The 24,245-nt window shown below is 39.6% G+C and overlaps 1 protein-coding gene across 4 annotated transcripts in view; it reads left to right on the top strand.

Annotated features, from left to right (window-relative positions):
• MARCHF1 (membrane associated ring-CH-type finger 1) overlaps nucleotides 1-24,245 on the top strand; it is a gene marked incomplete at both ends in the record, with an annotated part of 462,063 nt that overhangs the window by 404,086 nt on the left and 33,732 nt on the right. For all 4 annotated transcript variants that reach the window (XM_082652936.1, XM_082652934.1, XM_082652935.1 and 1 more), the window contains one exon: nucleotides 7,398-7,578. In XM_082652936.1, coding sequence (XP_082509062.1) covers nucleotides 7,398-7,578 — 181 coding nt within the window. The remainder of the gene's footprint in view (nucleotides 1-7,397; nucleotides 7,579-24,245) is intronic.

Raw genomic sequence — 24,245 nt, 5'->3', positions numbered from 1 at the left:
GCGCAGAACATGATAACATTTGTGAGTTAACTGGGATTAATGGACAACACACCCAGACCCTTAAAATGCCCTCTAGATGGAGAGGAATCAAGATCTTGGCACAGTGGTAAGTTATTTGTGGCAAAACTCATAGCTTCTCAGCTGGTAAATTCTGTAGCATGCTGCTATGCCTGTGTGTTAGGGATTAAGAGGAAATACAGCAGGATGGGTAAGGTAAATCCAAATTATGGAAGGTCAGCTGAAAACCAGGTGAAGTAATTTGGATTTTATTTGATTGATGATAGGGTTCTTGAAGAATGGCAGTATTTTAAGAGGATCTGAATAACTGTATGTTTAAAGAATGATTTGGAAGGAGCAAAGGCTTTAAGACAGTTTGTGTATCTGGTGACAATTCAAAACTACCAGAGCAATGGCAGTGAGGATGAAAAGAGGAAAATAATTTAAAAAAACCAAAACACTAAGGGAGAAAAATTTTTGGCATATTGATCATTTAAATTTAGAGTACGAAGTACCTGAAAGGCTCAAAACAAAGGCAAGCAATAGAACAGGATGTTGATGTTGATGGAATGGCCTCTTTGGGAAGAGAGGCTATTTTGGAGATGGTGAGATGCAGGAACCAGTAAGAACCGGCTGAGGTTTCTTGCTGTTGGAGGGGCAACGGTTGATTTTGGAGATGAATATTTTAAAATCACAAGTCTAGGAGCAATGCTTGAACTTGTGGTCCAGGATGGCCTCCCTGGAGCAGTCAGCGTAGAATGGAAAAATCAAAGGGTTAAGTACAAAACTCCCAGGATAAGCAGAGGGGAAATGCTGACAAAGAAATTTCAGGGGGTGGAGCAGGGAGATCAGTCTGTTGGAAAGGAAGGAAAACAGACTCGCAACACTAGAAATTTTAGGTCATGTAGTTTAAGTACATGAATTCCTTGCTTGAATTCCTTTACACTATGCCTGCCATGTAATCACACAACTTAATGTTTGTTGCTTGAGTACCTTCCATGGTGGGAAATCCACACGCTCCTGGGCAAGCTCAGTTCATCTTTGGAAAGTTCTGTATATATCAATGTATATATTCTTTAACTTGTATTCCCTGGATCCAGTTATGGTTCAGAATAAGACCAGCTGCCCATTCACACAATAGCCTGTCATATATCTAAAGACAATTGGCATGTAATGACCCTTCCTTGCTTTTTTTTTTCCCCTCCAAGATGTTAAATGTAGGACTTAGTATTTTTTTTTATTTCTCTCAAAATGAGTACACTCATACTTTAAGAGGTAAGCTTTGTACCCTACAATATTAAATTATGGTAGACGAGTTTTACCCATGAATTTAGACGTGCTGAATTGTATACTATTCTCCACATGGTAACGCACCTGTTATGTCTTATCATAGGATCATCTCCCCCATCATCTCTCATCTTTCCAGGTTCCAGAATACCGACATTTTGGGCTGGTCCTCCATAAGTAGTCACTATTTCAGTCCCTACAATCATCCTGCATGCTCTTCTTTTTTTGTTGTTGTTGTTTTTTTGGTTTTTTTTGTGGTACACGGGCCTCTCAACTGTCTGAAAACTTGTCTGAGAGCACCCAACATACAGAAGAGTGAAGCTGAATCCCATCCCAGGTTTACTCTAAACACACTCCCATGCCAGGATTTCTTTGAGACATGTTTGTGACTCGACTAACCTGGGGATTCAAAGGTGTCATAACTAACTCACCTGGATGCTGTCAGAATTCATGACCTTGGCCTTACAAGCACTTGCTTTAACTGACTTCACAAACTAGCTGCTAAAAGCTGTTAGTCCCAGTGCATTGGCAGCAGTAACATAGAAAAACCACATTAATAATAGTAGTAGCAATAGTATTAATCCCATGATCCCATGACAGAATTAACAAATTAGCCATAATAAAATTAACAAGTATTAGATTGCCTGCTATATGCCAGATATGTACTCTTTTATTTAATTCTCATGACACCCTAAGAGTTATTTTTGACCTCATTTTGCACATGAGTAAACAGAGAACTTCACCAGTTTACTGGAGGGGAAAACAAGGATGTGAGTCAGGATTGGATTTGCTTGTGAACCTCAAGCACCAAATAAGTCTATATTTTTTATTTTTTCTGTGACAATGGAAAAAATACAACAGAAGGGATACAAATTCATCCACGAGGGAGATGAATGCATATTGTACACAGGGACAATCTTTGTCCCATTTCCTCCTATTTTCAGCATCTGTTCTTCTGCATCGCTGTGTCTTCTGGTCTCTCAAACCCATCCTTTTCTCATAATACAATGACCATGAGGTGGTTTCACTAGCTTCCCCGCTCAGTTCATCTAGACTTTATGACAACTATCTTCACACCGTCTTCTCTGATGCACCAGAATCCTTCACTCCTCATCCTTCTCCAGCCTGACCTAGTGATCTCGGCACGGAGAGGTTGTGCTACCCTTTGTAGGACCTCTCTGACTGCTCAGCAAAGTGAGTCCCAGAACGTCCACCATAAATCCATGCTGTCTCATCTCACCGAGGACCTCATGGCTGCTCCATGATTCTGATATACATGCTTGGTTAATTTTCCATCTTATTCTCCCAGTGGCTTTCTTTAATTATTTACAGCCTCTGTGAGACCGTAACCCCGTGCCTTCCTGCCTTCCCTTTAGTTACCTGTTGTCTGTTATATCAGGGAAGATAGTAAGACCCCCCTAGGCCCAGGGGCTGAACCTTCCCTGCCCCCACCTCCTTTCCATCTTCACCTGCCGTTTCTCCTCTGCCTCTTGCTCACGGGAAATGGTGTCTGTTTCCCTCCTGGATACCCTTGCACTTGTCCAAAGATATTCCTCTACCATTTTTTCTTTCCCCACACTCTCCTGACTTCTCAAGAAACTTCATTTAACAATGGGTCATTCTCTTGCCTGATTATTTCTGTAAGTGTCTCCCTCTCTGTGGCACCTTCACTTCTGCTTATGAACACAGTCAGCTTTTACTGTTAAAAAAAATGAAATGAAAGTGAAAACTAAAATTTTCTCTAGTCCACCATCCTTTCATTGCTGTGCTATACTTCTCAAAAAGAGTGGTTATATCTCCTCACTTGTTTACTTGAGCACTAATTTCTTGTAACTGCTTACTACCTTTCAACATGGCTTCTGCCCAACATGTGTTCTAATCATTTTTTAGCTTAAGAAAGTGAATTCTAAGAATGGACATCAAAACACAACCATACAAAATCTATGGGATGCAGCAAAAGCAGTTCTTAGAGGGAAGTTCATAGCAATACAGGCCTTCTTCAAAAAACAAGATAAATCTCAAATAACCTAACCTACCACCTAAAATAATTAGAAAAAGAACAAAAAAACCCTAAAGTCAGCAGAAGGTAGGACATAATAAAGATCAGAGAGGAAATAAATAAAATAAAGGTTAAAAAAATAGAAAAATATCAATAAAACCAAACTGGTTCTTTGAAAGGGGAAGAATGGGCACCAAACTCTGAAGCATGATGACTGGTTTTGAGTAAAGATTAACGTCTAAATTAAACCATTACAAACATAGCAGTGTCCATTAGTACTGTGTTTAAAGCTTATTTAGTTAGAGAGGAGGATGGAAGAAAATGTAGGTAGGGAAATGAGGGCATAGAGAAAGGGGAAAAAATGGCATGGAATATGGGAAAGGAGTTGCAATGCTGTCTGAAGGTTACAGGGATGACTGCCTTGAAGAGTCCCATGTTGTAGATGTGCTTCGATGCCAAAGCTAGTAGTCATGGAAACCAAGCAAGGCCCTCGGGGATCCTGACACTCTCTGCAGGCTGTCTCCCATCTCCTCCCAAGTGTTACCACATTGTTACAGATTCTTAATACCTAGATATTTGTAATCGTTGCCCAAATGGTGTCCCCGCCTTCAGGTTCTCTTCTCTTCCTCTCAAGTCACCCTCCGTGCAGATGCTAGTGTCTGATTTTCTTTGCATGTAGCAAGAACTAAGAAAATGTGAATGAATTAAATAATGAATGAATGAATGAAAATAATTCTAAAGTTACATAATCACTACAGCCCTCACAAAGATTTTTTTAAGTGATGAATTATTTTTTTAAAAAACTTAGGCATAACAAAAAATACTATTCTACCTGAGCCAAGAAGCCTTGGCAAGGGATGGGGTCTGGGCTGGCAGTGGAGGTCGTTTTCAGATCTATATGACTGGAAAAAAAAAAAGCCAACTTTTCTTAAAACTCAAACATTAAGGGGGGGACTTGAAGCTGCAAACACACGCACACACACACATTTTCTAAAATTTAATTTGCTCAATAGCATTTTGTGGTCCACTGTTTACAGAAAACTAGAAATTATATGGAAGTAGATGTTTATTCACGTCATAAATGGTGAAAACCTAACACATGGTGGTTGGACTGTAAGCAGCCAGTTAAGATACTAAAATGCCAGTAATATCTGTGAATTCAGCTTGTTCCTGCCGCTAGGTGACAGACACCAATGTAGACCATCAGTGATCTTAAAAAATCACTTAATTCCCGAGTCTCGATTTCCCATAAGGTAAAAATGCATCAAAATTATGATTATTTTACAGTGCATTTTTATTTTATTATTGAAATCGCTTTCTCTACACAGTTATTCTATTGGAAAAAAGCATGTTTATATTTTTATTACTATGCTTTCATTTATAATTTAGCAATTATGGTTTGTGTGAAGTATATCAATTTAAGAATTGTTTAGTGCTTCCTGTAATGGCTCTGTCACTTTATTTTCATTTCTAGCAGATATTTGAAGTTGATATTTAGCTTTTAAATTCATTTAGAACAATATCAGCATAGTTTGAAAAAGACTCTTTAGGAGCCAACCTGAGTTGGATAATTTAGAAAAAATTCAAAATGCTAAAATCACATAAAAAGAAATCTTGTGAAATGGAAATGAACCAAGCTTTTGATTTTTCCTATGGGAAATAATCTTAACTTTATGAAAAAGTGATATTGCCAGTGATGCTTCGGGTGACAGTTTCAGAAGTTCTTTAAAAAGAATCTGTAAGATTTAAGAAGTCTTGACTACAAGCAGAGAACTGTTGTGGTCAGTCTGAACTCAGTCATCAGCGCGGTCCCTGTTTACATCTACTTATGATGAATTACTTCTTCAAGTTAGTAAAAACTCAGAGCTTCAGAATCATCTTGGCAGCTGGGCAACACTTGACCCCCTTTGTGGTGACGAATTATGAGATGGCATTAACTGCAAATTTTTCTTTTTCAAACAAGAAACTTTACCCCCTGTCCCTGCAGACTGCTGTGGACCAGCGGGCTTCAGTGGTGGGTCAGGAGGGACTTTCGTCTTTATTGTGTGCTTCTCTCTGGAACCTTTACTTCAGCTTTTGTTACTTGCAGAATTTGGGGTGATTTATTTTCTGAACCTTGTTTTCATCATTGTCGATAATAGTCAGACATTGTCTTTAACTCAGGATCACCATGTTTAAGACATGAGTTTTCTGTAAAGGGCCAGGTAGTAAAGATGATAGTTTTTGTGGCCACATGGCCTCTGCATCAACTCTTAGGTCTACAGTTATAGTGAAACACAGCTCTAAATAATACATAAACAAACGTGTGTGGGTGTGGTCCAATAAAACTTTACCGAAACATGCAGCAGGAAGAAATGGGTCACGGTGTGCTGGCCCCTGACCTAAGGGAGTATCTTTGTGTGGGAACAGGTAGAGAAGAGGTTCAAAGGACTTCAGAAATCTCAGCCGCTCGTGATGTATATAATGCGTTAGGTTTCAGTGACTCAAAAAAATAAATATTACAATTAAATGATGTGCTATAGAAACCCAGATATGCTTTCACTGGTTGCTTTTATAATAAGTCACAGTTTGTTGACTGAACAATTCCTTTAGTCAACAAGCATCCACTGACCAACAGTCTGTCGGCAACAGGTATGCTATAAAGTATACTTAAGCCCTGATCCTAGGACCTACACGTTTGGAGAGAGGACATATCTCGGGCTTTCATATTAAAGAATAGGCTCTGAGATGAGTTTTAGTTTTTCCCCACCACGCCAGCCTTTGACATGGGCTGCAACATCCAACACTGATACCTCCTAACTCTGTCCAGGGAAAGGCAGATGCTGATTTTGAACTTTCCTGTGTTCTCATCCTATCACTCCACCCAAAGAGCTTTACTTAAGAAAAAGAGATCCAAGATACTAGTGTACTGTGTCATACTTCTTTATTTTGAGGTTAGGGGAGGGTTGGGTTTCAATTCCTGTATCTCATTGCAGTAACAATCTGACCAACCATCACATTTCCCCTGGGGAGACAGCTGAGCTAGATAAATATATTTTAAAATCCACTCTTTAAAACATGCTTCCGGAGAAGAGGTATGAAAGGAAAGTAGCAGCAATTCAAACATTCTTCCAGCCTACCACTGTGATTCTGCTCCAAAAAATTAATATACAGGTGTTTTGGGAACATTCCATTCATATTTCTAACAGAGTTCAAGCAATATTTCTAATTAAATTTAGTAACAACTTCTAACAGCTGGTTATATAATAAGAATTATTGAAGTTCTAAGGTTTGAATTCGTGACCTGGTGGTATAAAAACTTATCCAGTGAGGAAAACAAATTATTTTTTTTAATTTGAAGAAAAGAATAATGAAGATTTCATAGACTATGAATCTGTGACACTAGAAGTCATAGTAGTTCAGTAAACTACTTGAACTAGGAGTTCCTTGGAAGATGTAGTAATTAACATTTTAAAACAGTAGGATTTACTGTACTTGAACTTTCTGTAACCAGTAACTTTTGTGACGATGATTATTGACAGTTTAGGCCTTTTGTTTTGACCCAATATGTGTGCATCTTCCTAGGAAAATCTTCATAATATTTCCTAGTTGAGACTTTTTATATTCACTTTATTCCATAGTAGCATGTTAAAATGTTTCAGAATTCTTCCACATTGGTAAGATACCATATGTAGTAAAGTATACACCCCATAAAACTACCATCAAAGTAAAACATTGAAGTTACCAGGTTCCAGCACTCCTTAGAATACTAAGTCGTAACTTTTGTATATGAAAGCAAGCTTGTGCCTATGGATATTGACTTTTAATAGATGAAGGTGGGGACATAGCTCAATAGCTATGCTGTTAAAATTGACTTCCGTGTAGGAATGATCGCACATTTTTGATGTATTGGTGTCTAATGCCTTTGAACATGACTTAAGAGTCCAGCAACGACTATGCAAGGGAAAGGAAATTAGTATTGGCCATAGATTCAGCTCTAGCATTAAGCCGAAGTGTGACGTCCACGGGTCTGAATGTGAGGTTGCAGTTTCTAATACAGCCTGGGATGTGTGGGAGGAGGATGCCGTGTGCTCCCCGAGGGAGAGATCTCACCCGGCTGCTGTATCCTCCCCAGGATCTGTCACTGCGAAGGGGATGAGGGGAGTCCGCTCATCACGCCCTGCCGCTGCACGGGCACCCTGCGCTTCGTGCACCAGGCCTGCCTCCACCAGTGGATCAAAAGCTCCGACACGCGCTGCTGTGAGCTGTGCAAGTACGACTTCATCATGGAGACCAAGCTCAAGCCCCTCCGCAAGGTAGGGTGTCGCTGGGACGGGTGTGAGAGAGCCGACAAAGCAGGCATTTTGTTAATTGAAGTATAGTTGACTTCAGTAAAAATGTACAATGTTGTGTTAGTTTCAGGTGTACAGCAAAGTGATTCAGTTACACACACATATTAAAAACCCATTTCTTTTCCGCAATAAGATTTTGCTAACATGCTAGTATCCGCTAAGAATACACATCTTGGGTTGGGCTCAATATGTAAAATGCAGCCAAGTGTTTACAGATTATCCTCCCTACTTTTGTTTTAGGGTCTAGGACCTGTGGTTTTTGTTTCACTCTTCAAAGCCAAAGAAAAGCATTTGCATGTGTGTGTGCGTGTGTATGTAAGTGTGTGCATGTGTGCATATGTGTGTGTGTGTGTGTGTGTGTGCGCAAAATATACCTGTGGGTCAAGGTAATTGAATTGATGAGAACTGTGAGAACATTGCATTGATACTTACTGAAGTCACTTCCCGAGAAGGTTAGATAATAGATCCCATAGATTAAACAATATGAACTCACCTAATTTCTTGAAAGCCAGGCATTAGGTAATGGAAGAGAATGATGTCTTCTACAAGGCGTGGACTCTTTTTTGTGTTTGCCTTTATCTGGGGATTTGGTTTGATAGTTTATGTATTATTTTTATTTTTTCATGTATTATTTTTCCATATTGTGCATCAAGCTGCAAGAGAGAGGTAAGTATTTTTATCTATAAATTTAATCTTCAAATTTCTCATATGTGTTATATTTTTCTAAAGAATGAAGGTAAGAATTGAGTTGAATATAAAGTTAGCATCTAAATCAATGCTGGCCGAGGATAGCTTGTAAAGGATGCAAACAAAGACAATGAACTTTATATACTTCATGCATGATAGCTGGGACCCTGGATTTTAGCATGTTAACTTATCTTTTAGCCTAACTGAAGCCTTATGTATACGGATGCCTCAATTTCCAAAGGAGAGTATGGAAACGGCAACTTAAATAATGAATCTGCCTAGAGCTGCTTTTTTATTTAAATTTCATGCAAAGAAAAAATGAATTAAGGTGATGGGTTCCAGGGTGAGCAGAAATGTAAAGCAAACAAGAATATTCCAATAGACATCTGATTGGTGGCTGGCCATTGCAAATCTTCATGAATTCTGTAAATTACAGAGAGGGAGAACAACAGTCCCTGCTTTTGTGATAGCCTTGATTTTTAAAATCTGCCAGTGGTTTATAGATGTCAAAACTGGTGCATAAAACACCTTTGAGTTATGGATTTTTTTAACATGTGGGGTGACCTGAGTGCCAAAAGGTGACACTCTGATCCTCCAAGTCCCAAAGCAATAGATGCCAGAAATAGAAACGGACCCTACCTCCTTGCCCTTTGCTTTATCCGCTGAAGGATGCTGTGTGCTCTCTGGAGCCGCTACATGACACACTGTGCTCTGTGATTCTGTAAATTTCTCTTCTTACCCCTCAGGGAAGTACCAGTTGTTTCATAACATCTGTACAGTTCTCCGTTTTTTTCAACCTACATCTGTATAAAATTTTCATTTCAACTTTTCAAACATAGTATTTCAATATGAGAACAACAATCTAGGATAATAAAATATTCTAATTTTCTCTTCTTCATACTGTGTGCCCCTCCCCCATTTTTGTATCATAAACAGTACATGATGTTGTATGGACCTTGGAAAGTCTTCTACCTTCAGCTTTTCTAGAATCACCCCTGACATACAGCTTTGATCCTTTCTTAGTATTCCATTCCCAATAAGTTAACAGTCCTTTCAAAAGACCTTTTTTTTCCTCAACCAACCTGTTTACAAACCAGAGAAAGACTACGAATACATCTATCTTTTTAATCTTAAACTCAGCCATAAAAAAGGAACAAAATTGTGCCATTTGCAGAGACGTGGATAGACCTAGAGACTGTCATACAGAGTGAAGTAAGTCAAAAAGATAAAAACAAATATCGTATAATATTGCTTATATGTGGAATCTAGAAAAATGGCACAGATGAACTTATTTGCAAAGCAGAAATAGAGACACAGACGTAGAGAACAAACTTAGGGATACCAAAGGGGGAAGGGGGGGTGGGATGAACTGGGAGATTGTGATTGACACATATACACAACTATGTATAAAATAGATAACCAATGAGAACCTACGGTATAGCACAGGGAACTCTACTCAGTCCTCTGTCATGACCTAAATGGGAATGATATCCAAAAAAGAGTGGATATATGTATACGTATAACCAATTCACTTTGCTGCACAGCAGAAACTAACACAACATTGTAAAGCAACTATACTCCAATAAAAATTTAAAAATATATATATTGCAGCAACATAGTGGGCACATCCTATGTGTTGATTAATGAAATACCCTAGTTTCTTTTCACAGACGTTTCCTTTGATTGGTCGTAAGTACTGATGAAGGGCGGGCAGCATGTCAACATCCTTCATTTTTTTTTTTTTTTGGGGGGGGGGGGTTCCGCGGGCCTCTCACTGTTGTGGCCTCTCCCGTTGCGGAGCACAGGCTCCAGATGCGCAGGCTCAGTGGCCATGGCTCACGGGCCCAGCCGCTCTGCGGCATGTGGGATCTTCCCGGACCGGGGCGTCCCCTGCATCAGCAGGCGGACTCTCAACCACTGCGCCACCAGGGAAGCCCAACATCCTTCATTTTTAATAGCATATATACCTACAGAGGATGTCAGAATCTAATCCAGAGGCTGCTTGCCAACAGCCCACAGATGTGTTTTACTTGACCCACAGGGCTGAAAATTTGAATCTGTGATGATTTCATGTAAAATCCCACACATCTGTATTTGTTTGAAAACCACTGTATCTGGCTTGACAGGAACCACATATCCGTAAGACAACAACCGGTGTAGCTAGCGGGAGGCTGGCCCCTTTGTAAAGCTGTTTGCCCTCAAGGGCCCTGCCTTTCTCAGTCCTCCTTCTTTCTGATCCTGAGACATCTCCTCTCATTTGAGCATGAGATCTCAGTGATCTCTGAGCATCAGATCTCTCTGTGGCTCTGGTATACAGATCTGAATTTTCAGCTCCTGGTCTAACACAGTCCTAGACATGAGAAATATACATGCTATTCCTACCTCTATGATGTATGGGCTTTAAAAACCTAAAAAAAGGATTCCACACTTTCACTTTCTCCCTTAAAATTATGGGGCCCTGTGGTAATACTTCAATGGCAGTATCTGAAATGACTTTTCAGATTTTGAAGTGATGTGAACTATACAGACATGAGGCATAACGGTTCTGGATGGTTTATTTTCATGGCACGGAGATTCATCAACAGTTTTCTTTTGGTAGTTTTCAAGTGGTCATTAAGAATGACAGGTATAGCATTAATTAGAATATATTCAAAGTACATCTAATTAATTGCTCTCAACTCAGTAATTCTATTACAGTTTATAACATTCTAAAGACCAACCACATGAAACAATTAATTTAGCTAATGATTCTGAATTTCTATCATTAGCCAATGAAGGCAGGAGATTCTGTGGAGATGAAATGGTTTCTTGGAGTAGAAAGGTACAAATCTTCATAGTCTGACAAACCTTGGGGCTTAATAGCCTCTAAAGATATCAGTGAAAGCTTACTTCATTAATTGCTACTGTTACTACACTAAAATCTAAGTTAGTGAATTCATCAAGGTATCCTAATGTTTCCAGAAGAAAATCTTTAAAGCCTAAATAAAAGCAAGGCCTTATTTGAGAAAAAGCAGTTTTCATCACCTTTAAGTCAGTGGCTCAGCTACTTTTATAACACTCAATAGAAGTCTCATTAATCTACTGAGTTACCAAGAATCAGAAATAATTCTCAGGGCCCAGAAAAGTCAAAAATACAGAAAGCGCAGCAACGACTAAGTGCTGTCTGCAACTGCATGCAGTCTCAGGACGAGGAAACTAATCTGTTCTGAAGCTGAAGAACTGCATGGGGCAGATCTGAATCTCACTCCTGAATGGCAGAAGCCAGCTGCTGGACAGAAAGCTAAGCTTAATGAGGACAGAGAATATTCCTGACACTGTGTGTCCTTCCCTAAAAGAGTTCTCTATATGGTTTTCCATTCACAAACTATTTGAAAATAGATAATACAAAATATGCAAATCCATGCATCAGTTCCTTGTCTCATTTCTGCAAATAAAATGAGGCAGTGAATCAATTCAATTACGTTTGCTTTAGTAGCAGTTAGGTCAAACCATATGCACTTGTCATTTTTATAGATCAAAAACAGTTGAAGATTGGTAAGTTCATAAATGTAAGTTCTGTAGAACTTATTATGCTAAATAAAAAGGAATAATCATTTCGATATTTCTAAATTTATTTTATTGGAGGATAGTTGATTTACCATGTGTTAATTTTTGCTGTTCAGCAAAGTAATTCAGCTATACATATATATACATTTTTATTCATATTCTTTTCCATTATGGTTTATCACAGGATATTGAATATAGTTCCCTGTGCAATACAGCATTTTTATATTTCTACATTTCCACCATAGTGACTTACAATGCTTTAGTTGAAATACCTATTTTCAGAAAATAAAGAACTGTATTTAACAACTACTGTGTTATTTTTTCCCTTTCCTTAATTTGAGGTAGCATCCATCTTTCAGAATAGCCAAGAGCCAATGCAAGTTAGCATAGCAGGTGAACCACCCGAAGGGTGTTACTGATTCTCTGCTGAGCTGGAGCTCTTGCAGTTCGTAGCCTTAACATTGGACCAGGCAGGGTGCAGTCAGATTCCTAGCCAGCAGCTTCTAGCACCCTATTGAATAATCATACATAATAATACAGAAAGGAAATTCAAAATGCATCCTTTACTTAGCATTATGGGTGATTTGCAATTTCACTAATGCAACCACCACAGACTGAATTTTCTGCTCTGTGCCAGGCATTTGGAATGTATTTCTCAATTAATTTCATCTCATTACAGCCCCATTGTGTGTAGGCACGTGAATCCCATTTTACAGATGAGCAAATGAGCCACTTGCTGTCTCACACCCCGAGATTCCTGATTCCATAGCATGTGCTGGCTGCATGGCATCTCACTGCCATAAGCACTGGGAACCTTGCCCTTTAAGCATCAAAGCTTCAGTTTTCACTTAAACTATCTAGTGGAAATCTTTCAAATTAAAACTTTCTAAAATAAAATGGTTGCTAAAACCTTCTTTTTAAATTTTTTTTTATTGAAGTATAGTTGATTTACAATGTGTTAGTTTCAGGTGCACAGCAAAGTGATTCAGTTATGTATATATATATAACTTTTTCAGATTCTTTTCCCTTTTAGGTTATAACAAAATATTGAGCATAATTCCCTGTGCTATCCAGTAGGTCCTTGTTGATTATCTATTTTATATACAGTAGTGTGTATCTGTTAATCCCAAACTCCTAATCCGTCCCTCCCCCTTTCCTCTTTGGTAACCATAGCTTGTAAAACCTTCTTTTTTAAACATGCTTGTTTCACCCAATATATTTTCCTAATACTCAGTTACATCATTATATAAACATCAGTTATTTTGCAGGCTGAAAACATCAGCAGCCTCGGCCGTTTATCTTCACTCCCATTTGCCAGCCTACTGTGCTTTGAAAGCCCTTCTATCTGCTTTTTGTAGTTTCTCTTTCTTCCTGCTCTCAGAGCATGTGCTTCACTCCTCTCCTCCTCCAGTAGCCCTTATTCAACATACTACATTGCTACTGCCTTTTCGCTTTAAACAACAAAAACAACAAAATCAAAATTATAGACTTGGGTCTATAAAGGGCTGAAGTCAGTTCTAGATGAACTTCTGCGTGATTCTCTTTGATCATTGGCAAGGGTTTTAGCAGGCGTGTCATGCTGACACCGGTCTAGTGTTCTTGGAGTTCTCCATAGCATCCTTCTTAATTCTCAGTTTGACTCAAATTACTTGGGATTACATGATAAGAAAGCCCTCCGCAAGTGAACTTTTGATGTCTCCAGGCTGTTCGCTTATAGTCAGAGCCCAGTTCTTGGGAGCAGGTTTGCTGTTTCATTTCTTCACAGACATGTAAGCCTGGAAGCAATGAAAATCTCTGCCCTAGTACAGGGCCAGACAAAGCTTCCTTTATACTCTTGCAGAACATCCGTACTCATAATTTGCAGTGCATGCTCATTCAACCATCTTCTTGCTGAGTTTCAGTTTCATTATTATATGAGCCCTCAGTGATTTAGAATACTCTTAGGAAGTGATTCTGTTTTCAAACTCATAGTCTCCAAATGATCCGGGAAGTTTTCCACACAGATTTCTCACTGTCCAGTGGTGGCGTTGTCTCCAGCCTAGCACTTCCCTTACCTTCCAGGGGCTTTATTCTGTGAGAAGGAGGGGCCAGCAGGCTCCTAACTGCTTGCTGTGGGAAGGGAGAGAGTGAGGAAACCAGCAGATAACAAAAAGAAGATCATGAAAAGAGAAGGAGTTCAATTCAATGGGAGCATTATCTTCTGTACTAAAACATTTTTCTTGGTTTTTGTTGCTGTTACTTGTTTTATGCTCTCGATTGAACTACAGTTGATACTTCGATTAAAATAATATTCCAGGGTGAGTAGGTAACAGTCCCAACATGTCTGTGTCAGATAATCATGAGATGGAAAATACAAGCATCTCGCATATTTTTCTAATAGGTACCTGGGAATTATCACACGGCCTCATCCTTTTGTCTTTTGAGGAAACAGTCGTAGGTCAATTAGTCTGTAAAATTTCAAAAACAGAAAAACAACTATGTAGTCAACTGGGCTCAATAATATAGAATAATTGGTTCAAAATAGAAATATTCTTCTCTGGGGAGCAGATCTTCTTCTTTTGTGAAGCTTGCATCCATAAATAGGCCTCCCCCTAGGCAGAGTGGACCCCAGCGCCGCAGCCAGCTGTGTTCTGAATGGTTGTCCTGAAAAGGTGCCAATGGGCCCAGTTCACTCATTCACTCAACTCCCGGTAGGATCTACCACGTCTCAATGGTGCTCAGTAGAGAACCAGATAGAAAACCCCTGCTCTCAGAGGGCCTAGAGTCCCCTGCAAGAAGGATGGAAAAGGCTGAATAACTTACAATAAGGTGTAATAAATTTGAAAAGCATGGTAGTTGGTGGGTAGTGGTGTGAGAATCAAGAATTTTCTGTGGGAATGGGAACGGTCGTTCAGAGAGAGCAAGCCACCGTATATTTGGTCTTTATTGTGAGACCATCATATCAAGAGGGTTTTTTTTTTTGCAGTAACTGTAGACACATAGCAAAGTGTCTCTTCTCTTTTGTTCTCCATGCTTCCCATAACCTGGGGTAATCAAGAAGGTATTAGCTACCAGTTGGACATCTGGGAAAACAGCAGGATTTGCTAGGTCTCCCAAAGGAGACAGAAGTAAACTATTCCTGAATGATCATTGTTGGCTGGAACATTTCTCTTCAGGACTTCCTTATTAGAAGTCCCAATTGTATACTAATTTAGTTCAGTTTCTCTCTTTGAACATTATCCCTTGAAGAATATAACTTCACCGGGTTGGTTAGAACGTTACCTGCTGTTAGTATTCTAGATATGAAAAGAAACACTTAACTTACATTATATTCTTTACTGAAGTCTTTAACTGGACACAGTGCCCTGCTTGGGAGGATCTATTTTCCTTTTGCCAAGGATAAGGGACACACAGAATGGAACTTCTTTTATATACTGTGTATTTTGATACTTGAAACATAAACTGTGGTTAAAATGATGGAATCAGTGTTGCAGTGATCCATATGGACAGCATAAAAGCATCAAATTAGAATGTGCAAAAGCAGATGCACATCTGTGTGTGCGCGCGCCACACACACACACACACACACACACACACACACACACACACACACACACACACACACACACACACACACACACACACACACACACACACACACACACACACACACTTACAAGTAAAGCTTTCCCCAAAGCATCATCTTATGACTAAGGGTTTTTTATGGGAAAGAGGTATGTATATATTGTGTTAACATCTTTATTGGAGTATAATTGCTTTACATTGTTGTGTTAGTTTGTGTTGTTTAACAAAGTGAATCAGCTATACATATATCCCCATATCCCCTCCCTCTTGCGTCTCCCTCCCTCCCACCCTCCCTATCCCACCCCTCTAGGTGGTCACAAAGCACCGAGCTGATCTCCCTGTGCTATGCAGTTGCTTCCCACTAGCTATCTATTTTACATTTGGTAGTGTGTATATGTCCATGCCACACTCTCATTTCGTCCCAGCTTACCCTTCTCCCTCCCTGTGTCCTCAAGTCCATTCTTTACGTCTGCGTCTGTCTTTATTCCTGTCCTGCCCTTAGGTTCATCAGAACCATTTTTTTTTTTAGATTCCATATATATGTGTTAGCATATGGTATTTATTTTTCTCAGAAAGAGGTAAATTTATCTTTCACTTTCATTTTTCTTAAGATGGTGGAATGATTATCAAATTACTTTCATATTTAAATTTTCCTCCAACTAAACATTTTTCTCTCTTGGCTGGGATTTTTTTCTTAATTCATTGCTCAAATCTTGGCATAAAACATAAGAAAAAATTTTCCCTAATTTTTTGGTTTAATATTTTGAAACATAAGGCACTGGGAATCAACATGGCCTTTTGAAAATATCAACATGGCCTATTTTGAAAATAGTTTGAAAAACTATTTAAACCAAGTCAAATTCCTTTTCTATTGGATTGACAAGTAAGAGAGAAATGAGGGAGACTTTGATATGATCTATCTGGGAGGATGGTGTCGAGCCCCACCTAGTCCATCAACATGCGTGTGTGATGCTATGAACGTTATCATGAGGTCAGTGGCTGGAAGATTTCACTCTAAAAGAGGACCAATCCTTCACAAGCCAGTTTCCTTCCAATTTTCTACTCTTCTCTCCCTGGTACCATCAAGTGGCTCCTGATTCTTGCTTCCCACATAGATACACCACAGCCCCATCATACCAGTGCTGTCACCCTGCATATGAACGCTTTGCCCCAAATTAGGCTGATTTACCCCAGCCAGATATGGCAGGACCTGCCCCTGTGAAATGTATGGCGTTGAACATTATAAAAAGTGGGGAGAGTGGGTCAGGAGGCAGAGAGGTTGGGCAATCCATACCCCATTCTCTTTCCCGTTCTCTCTGAGAGGCAAGCTATTCTCCCCTAAGGAAGGTCCCTCCACACGGAGACCTGAAGCAAAGGGGAGAGGGAAGACCTGGAAGACAACAGTGCTTCCATCATAGAGATCTTCCTCCAGGGGACCTCACACTCCATTCCCAAAACACAGAGACCCCTGCAGTCAGGAATGAGTCATATGTTTAAATCCTCTTTTAACTGAAATATACAGAGAGGAGTTACAGTAAATTTAAAAAGACAAATAATCCATTCAAATAGTAAAGGAAAGAGCTACACGTCAGAAGATCAGATTTTTTGAAATATGTGATTCTTCTTTTTAAGACTTACTTACCACTTATCTATTTTATTTATTTTTGGCTGCGTTGGGTCTTAGTTGTGGCTCATGGGGCTCTTCGTTGTGGTGTGCGGGCTTCTCTGTAGTTGTGGAGCGCGGGTTTTCTCTTCTCTAGTTGCGGCGCGCAGGCCCCAGGGCGTGTGGGCTCTGTAGTTTGTGGCATGTGGGCTCTAATTCAGGTGCGGGAGCTCAGTAGTTGTGGCACATGGGGCTTAGTTGCCCCACGGCATGCGGGATCTTTTAGTTCCCTGACCAGGGATCGAACCGGTATCCCCTGCATCGTAAGGTGGATTCTTTACCACTGAACCACCAGGGAAGTCCCAGAAGATCAAATTTTAATTCTGGTTCTGAAGCTTAATCCCTCTGACCTTTGCCTCAGTTTCTTCATCTGTAAAACGAAGAGTCTGGACAAGATTATCTTTTAAGTTTTTTCCAACATAAAATTCTGTGATTTCACAAAAAAGCAAAGTGAGGAATCTGAAAGAGAGAGAGGAAGGAAGGGAGGGAGGGAGGGAGGGAGGGAGGGAAGGGGGGAGGGAGGGAGGAAGGGACCTCGCATTAAATGAATTTTAAATGTTCAGAAGAAAAACTTCACACCCACAGTAGCTCAGGTTCTACAGGACAGGATGCTGAGTAACAGAGTCCAAGTTCAAGTCCTGAAGAAGTAACGTGTATGCTTTCTCAATCTTGTTACCCTTTAGAGCAGATCATGGTGGGTAAAACAAGACACACTCTCTACACATTCTAAAAAGAAAGCCAGTGAAAAGCATGACTAAAGGAAGACAGGGAAGAAGAAAGGGAGAGGGAAGAGGAGAAAGAAAGAAGCAGAGAGAGGAAAGGGGAGTGTATAGGGCGGCTGAGTACCCGAGGTGTCCTGGGAGGTGACTGGAAGCTAGAGGGTCCAGGCCACACTCTTCTTTCTTATAAGTTGTAAACAGGTCATTAAGAACTAAAAAAAAGTCAAGCAAATTCAAATGGTTCTTGACAGCAAGCTTCCGCTACATGGAAGACTCCTGGCCCTAAGAAAAGAGGCAGGCTGGGCTGAAAGTCATCTTCTCTTTGCACAACCAAGAAAACCAGTGTAGACTGAAGGGTTAGTTGAATCTAAGAAAGATTCTGTTTTCTTGAAGGCTAGTGTTTCTGTAAACGTAGAGCCAGTTTATTGCAAAAGTTGATATTTTGATGAAGTATTTCTACCAATAAGCAAAGCTAACAAATTTTTGAGCTAGATCTTTTCTGCCTCCAGGAAATGAGTTATCTCCCAAGAGACTGATAATCTCCTACTAGACTCTCTGCATAAATAAGACCACACCATAGATAAGGGCCAACTGTGTCTGAAGGACCACACTGAGAGGGTTCCAGGAATGCCCAGTCCTGATTCACTACTCCCACTTTCATTCAGTCAGTCAACAAACATTTACTGAGCATCTACTATGTGCCGGTCACTGTCCCTGGTAGTAAGATTATAGTGATAAACAAGTAGAGTCCTCTGATCTCATTCACACCCCTAATTCACATTCTTGTGAAGTAGGGGTGAAGGCTGAGAGTTTGAAAATGAGTTAGTCAAAATATTTTGAAGTAGACTTAAAAACTATATGAGAGATATTTTTAGTAACTTTGGGCAGGGTTAATAAAATTCCAGCTATTACATTATAATCAAAAGGAAGTTTATGGGACTTCTTTGAATCCTCAATTTCACAACTACCTCTCTGTTCCATTAGAACAATTTAATAAAGAAAATTAAATGAAAAGGTTGTTGAGTGAGTGAGGAACCAAAGCTGGGAAGATACACAGAGACAATCGTGCCCAAGTTGGCTGAGGAAAATTACCCCATGTCTGTGGAAAGCTTCTCAGTCCCACAGAGCATTCACTTTCTATTGGGAGCCAGGCAGGTAAGATAAATGAATGAAGCAGCCTGTTCTTAGGAGGATAAATGGCAAATAAGGCAATACCGGTCATGTGCTAAGGAGTAGAAGAGACTGTGGCACTCTGAAATAGACACACCTACTCTAAACAGAGAAATCAACAGTAGTTGATTGTTGCCAAATCAGCTGCTTTTCCAGATGAAGCCACAATTCTAGATTTAGCTTAATCTCTTCTGATTTTTAAAAAACAACCGTAACTAATCAAACTCAAGATTTATTCGGGCAAAGCAAAACAGATCAGAAGGCTAGATTCAGCCCCCAGACCAAGAGTCTATGACCTCTGCAGGGTAGAAGTGCCTATCTATCTTTGCAGATATCTCCCCAATGGAGTAGAGCATGATGCAGTGAAAAGAACCTGGGCTGAGTGTGCAGGACAGCGAAAGTCAAACCCCCAGTGTAGCCACCCTGTGGCTGTAGGTGCATCCTGTGACCTGAGATGGGATCTATCAAACTGAAGGAGGAAGGAGGAAGGGTGGCAATAATATTGATATCTACTTTGCCAACTTTTCAGTTTGTACTGAGGAATAAAATGATGTAAGTACAAGTCCTTTGTCAGCAGTAAAGTCCCACAAAGTGGCGGTGTTATTATCTTCCCCAGTTTCCCATCACCCAATCGATGCTCTAGCAAATTCACTTTTCCATTCTTACTAAATCAGCATTTAGCATTGAATTCACTGGAAGGCCATTAAGAGAGTAGCATGCACATCTTCAAAGAACTATTTCTAAAGAGTTGGATGATTATAGGGGTACATGCATTGATTAATTTGTTCAGTGATTCGGGGTGTTTAGTCATCCACGTAAGAGTTATGCTGGTTTAAGTTTGCAACTTAGTTTATCTATAAAGAATTTGCTGAGCAAATTAATAATGTAAGCAAGGTGAAGGCAGGAAAATCATTAACATACTGAAAACTCTTAAGGAGTTCATAAAAATGTTCAAGAAAATCATTAGCCTTGCCTGGCATATTTGACCAAAATTTATTTCGTGTTTACTTTCTGAAGGGTGACCGCTAAGTGTACTGGGCAGTCATTTGCATATGAACACCTGACGTAGTTGTTAATCCTTTTTATTGATGCATTGAAATATTTCTTTTAAAAACTTCTGATACAGAGTAACCCAATAGCCTGGTTATTTTTATTTTTTTCTACCTGACTGTGTAATGATTAGGGCTTGAGCTCTGGAGTCAGCCTGCCAGTGTTTGCACCTTGAAAGCAGTCATTGTAGCTTTAGAGCTTTGGGCAAGTTACTCAATTTCTCCATGCCTGTATTTCCTCATGTGTAAAATGGAGATAATAAAAGTGTGTACCACCCGATACGGTTGTTAGGCAGTCTGAATGAGATAATACATGAAAAGCACTCAGCACTGCATCTGGAACATGATGAGAATAAATATTAACTATTAATGTATGTAAATTTTAAGTGACTTTAATTTCAACTTCTCAGCCTTGTTTATGGTCCTAGAATTTTTAAGTAAGAAGTGTCTTTTGAAATTGTAACTGGTTTCCAAAGCTGTTTAAAGCAGTAGAACTCCCCTCCTTTTTTTAATGTAATTCTATTTAGAATTCAAAAATATAAAAGAGGTAAGAGGACACAGGGCAGACGGAGACACTACAGCGTGACTCGGGCGTGGCCCCCTGATTGACAGTGGCATTTCCCAGGGATCAGCAAAGCCATGGCACCCTCGCTGAAGCCACACAGCCTAGCCTGGAACAGCTGAGAGGGTAGGAAGGTGAAATCTAAAAGATCATAGACACAGATTGGGTGCTTGACTTCAACCCCTAGCTTTGATGAGCTAGTACCAATGATTTGGTTCAAGAACCGGGGTGCCAAGTAGAAGAAACAGCAGTGCAAAAACTCAGCAACAGGCTTTGCCAGGAGCATCAAACCATGCGATTTCAGTGAAGGGGAGACCCCGTAACCACCACTGCTGCAGACATTTGTCCTGGGTGTCCCGATGCTTCTGCAGCTGAGCCTCTGGCACTGAGTCAGCCTGAGCAGAGGTGCCTCCTCTTGGCATTCATAGTGGAATTCTTAGCATTATGATGCCCGAGAAACATGTCTGGAGTCTCAGGTCTTTCTCGGGCACAGTTCCCTGAGACACTCGTAGACCAATTTGTACAACTGCCTTACCTGGGGAAGATGATCCCAACAGCCTAGATACGTATCTCTTCCTCTGGGTGCCCTGGCAGGGGAAGGCTGGCCGGCACTGGTCTCCTTCTGCCTTAGGCACACCGTTCTTGAGGAAGGTCTGTGTCCAAGCCCTGATGTCACCAAGCATTCCAGATACCTTTAATGGGTGGACTTGGGTTGAAAGAGACCAAGCTCAGGGATTAATCTGTTTCTGTAAGAAAAATAACCACCCACCTTTCCTCACAGCCTACATCTTCTGTCCTCCCTTTGGGCATCTCCTCGTCCAAATTTCTGAATCACAGAGAGTTGTCAGGTGACTTTGAGGAAAGAGCAGAAAGTAACCTCCCAACTTACCCCTTGAGTTTAGCTCAAAGAACAGTCCGACCAAAGTCTTGACAACTGAAGAATTCCTGCCCCTCACGGGCCAGCATTTATCAACATTTTGATGTTTGTGGAAATTGGAGGATGTAAGGGCCTGTAACTTACGTAACACCAGTGTTATTTAAACACGTCCAGCGGGGAGGGAAAGACTGACGTTTCCAGCATTTCTCAGGAAGCTGACATAGCATTACTATCAGAACTTGACAAAGAAATCTTAACTGGTTAAATTGTATATTTATGTTTTAGGCATGCATCAATTAAAAAAAGTAAACACTTTTCCCTTAGATGTCAAGTAGCTAATAAAAAGCATTCAATGAAAGACTTGAAAAAGAAAGTTGAACAAATATTCCAGAAACTAAAATAAAAGGATAAAAGGAGTAAAACAATTCTTTAAGGCATAGAATAGACAAAAAGGCAGAGAAAATTATCAAAGAAATAATACAAGAGTGCTTCTGAAAAATGAAGAGCGTGATTATCCAGCACAAATGAAGAAATACTTAGAAAAGTGTTTGCTACTGTGAAACTCCGAAGACCAAGAATAAATAAAAATGAAGAGTAAATTCAGGAAGCTTTCAGAAGGTTCTGATGAATTCCATTGTAATCAGAATTATGGTGATAATTATTACCATAATTTGGTGATAAAGAGGTGGCTTAGTACGTACTGGCATATTCTAAAGGAATATTCAACCACAATTTTAATACTTAGCAAATATACCAACAAAATGTAAGAGTAGAATAAAGATTTTCAGACAATGCGAGGATTCTAAAAATTTACATCCCATGGCCTCTTAGGAAACTTTTCAAGGGAATCCTTAAGCAAAATAAGGGACTTGACACGGAAAAAAGTTAAGATTGGAAAAGCACAGGAAGCAACACAGCAGAGGAGCAAAGACGCTCTCAGAACAAGGTCTGGGCACCCAGCATTTCTAAACTATTAGAAAGGGACTGCCCCCGGGGAGGGTGCAGAGGAGGAAAAGAAATACGTGCAGCAAGACAGTGACGTGTTCAGAATGGGGAATAGGATAGAAGCCTCAGGGTCAGAGGTCAGTGGAAAAATCAGTTTGGTAGGATATCTGACTAGCTTCAGAAGTAAGATTAAGGGGCTTTGGATAGATGCATTGAAGGATATAGAAAAAAATTAAAGTAGATACATTTTAAGCAAATAATTAAAAGGGAATTATCTTTAAAATGCAACAGAAATTTATTAAGAAAGTGAATTATTTCTCTAGAGCAGCAATTCTCAAACATTTTGGTCTCAAGACGCTTTTACAAATTATGGAAGACACCAGAGAGCTTTGGTTTATGTGCGTTATATCTACCAGTATTTACCAGGTTAGGAACTGAGACTGAGAAACGTTCAAATATGCACTTATTAAATTATTTTAAAATAATAAGAAACATTTCATGTTAAGATTACTATATTTTTATGAAAAATTATATTTCCAAAACAAAAAGTATTCAATGAGAAGAGCTGCACTGTTTCTCACTTCGCTCATCTCTCTAATGCCTAATCTCTTTAATGTCTGGTCTAATGGAAGACAGCTGAAATCTCGTGTCTGCTTCCGTATTCAGTCTGCTGAATGTGCCCTACTTCATGTAGCTTCTGGAAAATCCCACCATACAAAAATCTTTGAGAATTATTATTAAATCGTTTTGACCACACTGATCTCTTGAAAGGATTCCCAGATGACACTTTGAAAAACACTGCTCTCAAGTAACACTTGATTTCTTTAATGAATACCATTTTATATAGTTATAATTTCTTATATTGATGTAATCAAACTAGCCCTACACTTATCCTGGGAGGATGAATATGAGTGGGCGGGGCTGTGGCTGAGCATTAAATCCTCAACAACAATAATAAGAGGTCAACAGGTGATGTGTAATATCAATGAGTTGTCATAACAGTAGAAGCATATTACGGAAAATGAGGGAAGTAAATATCAGAAGCAACACCTACTATAGCACCTCACAGCACTCAGAACGGCCATCGTTAAAATAGCTACACACAACGAATGCTGGAGAGGGTGTGGAGAAAAGGGAACCCTCCTGCACTGTTGGTGGGAATGTAAATTGATAACAGCCACTATGGAGAACAGTATGGAGGTTCCTTAAAAACTAAAAATAGAACTGCGACCCAGCGATCCCACTACTGGGCATATACCCTGAGAAAACCATCATTCAAAAAGATACGTGGACCCCTATGTTCCTAGCAGCATTGTTCATAATAGCCAAGACATAGGAACAACTTAAGTGTCCATCAACAGAAGAATGGATGAGGAAGAATATATATATATATATATATACACACACACACACACACACACACATATACACACACATATATATGTGTATATATATTATATATATATATAAAATGGAATATTATTCAGCCAAAAAAACAATGAAATAATGCAACATGGATGGACCTAGAGATTATCATACTAAGTGAAGTCAGAGAAAGACAAATATCATATGATGTCATTTATATGTGGAATCTAACATATGACACAAATGAACTTATCTACGAAACAGAAACAGACTCAGCGACATAGAGAACAGACTTGTGGTTGCCAAGGGGGGGGCAGGGGAGGGATGGATTGGGAGTGTGGGATCAGCAGATGCAAACTGGTATATATAGAATGGATAAACAACAAGGTCCTATTGTATAGCACAGGGAACTAATCCAATATCCTGTGATAAACCATAATGGAAAAGAATATGAAAAGAATGAATATGTATAACCGAATCACTT

The sequence above is a fragment of the Grampus griseus genome (assembly GCF_964374135.1).
Source record: "Grampus griseus genome assembly, chromosome: 4".
Classification (NCBI taxonomy): Eukaryota; Metazoa; Chordata; class Mammalia; order Artiodactyla; family Delphinidae; genus Grampus; species Grampus griseus.
The sequence above is the reverse complement of the archived record's forward strand: the minus strand, read 5'-3'. Positions and strand labels throughout refer to the sequence as shown.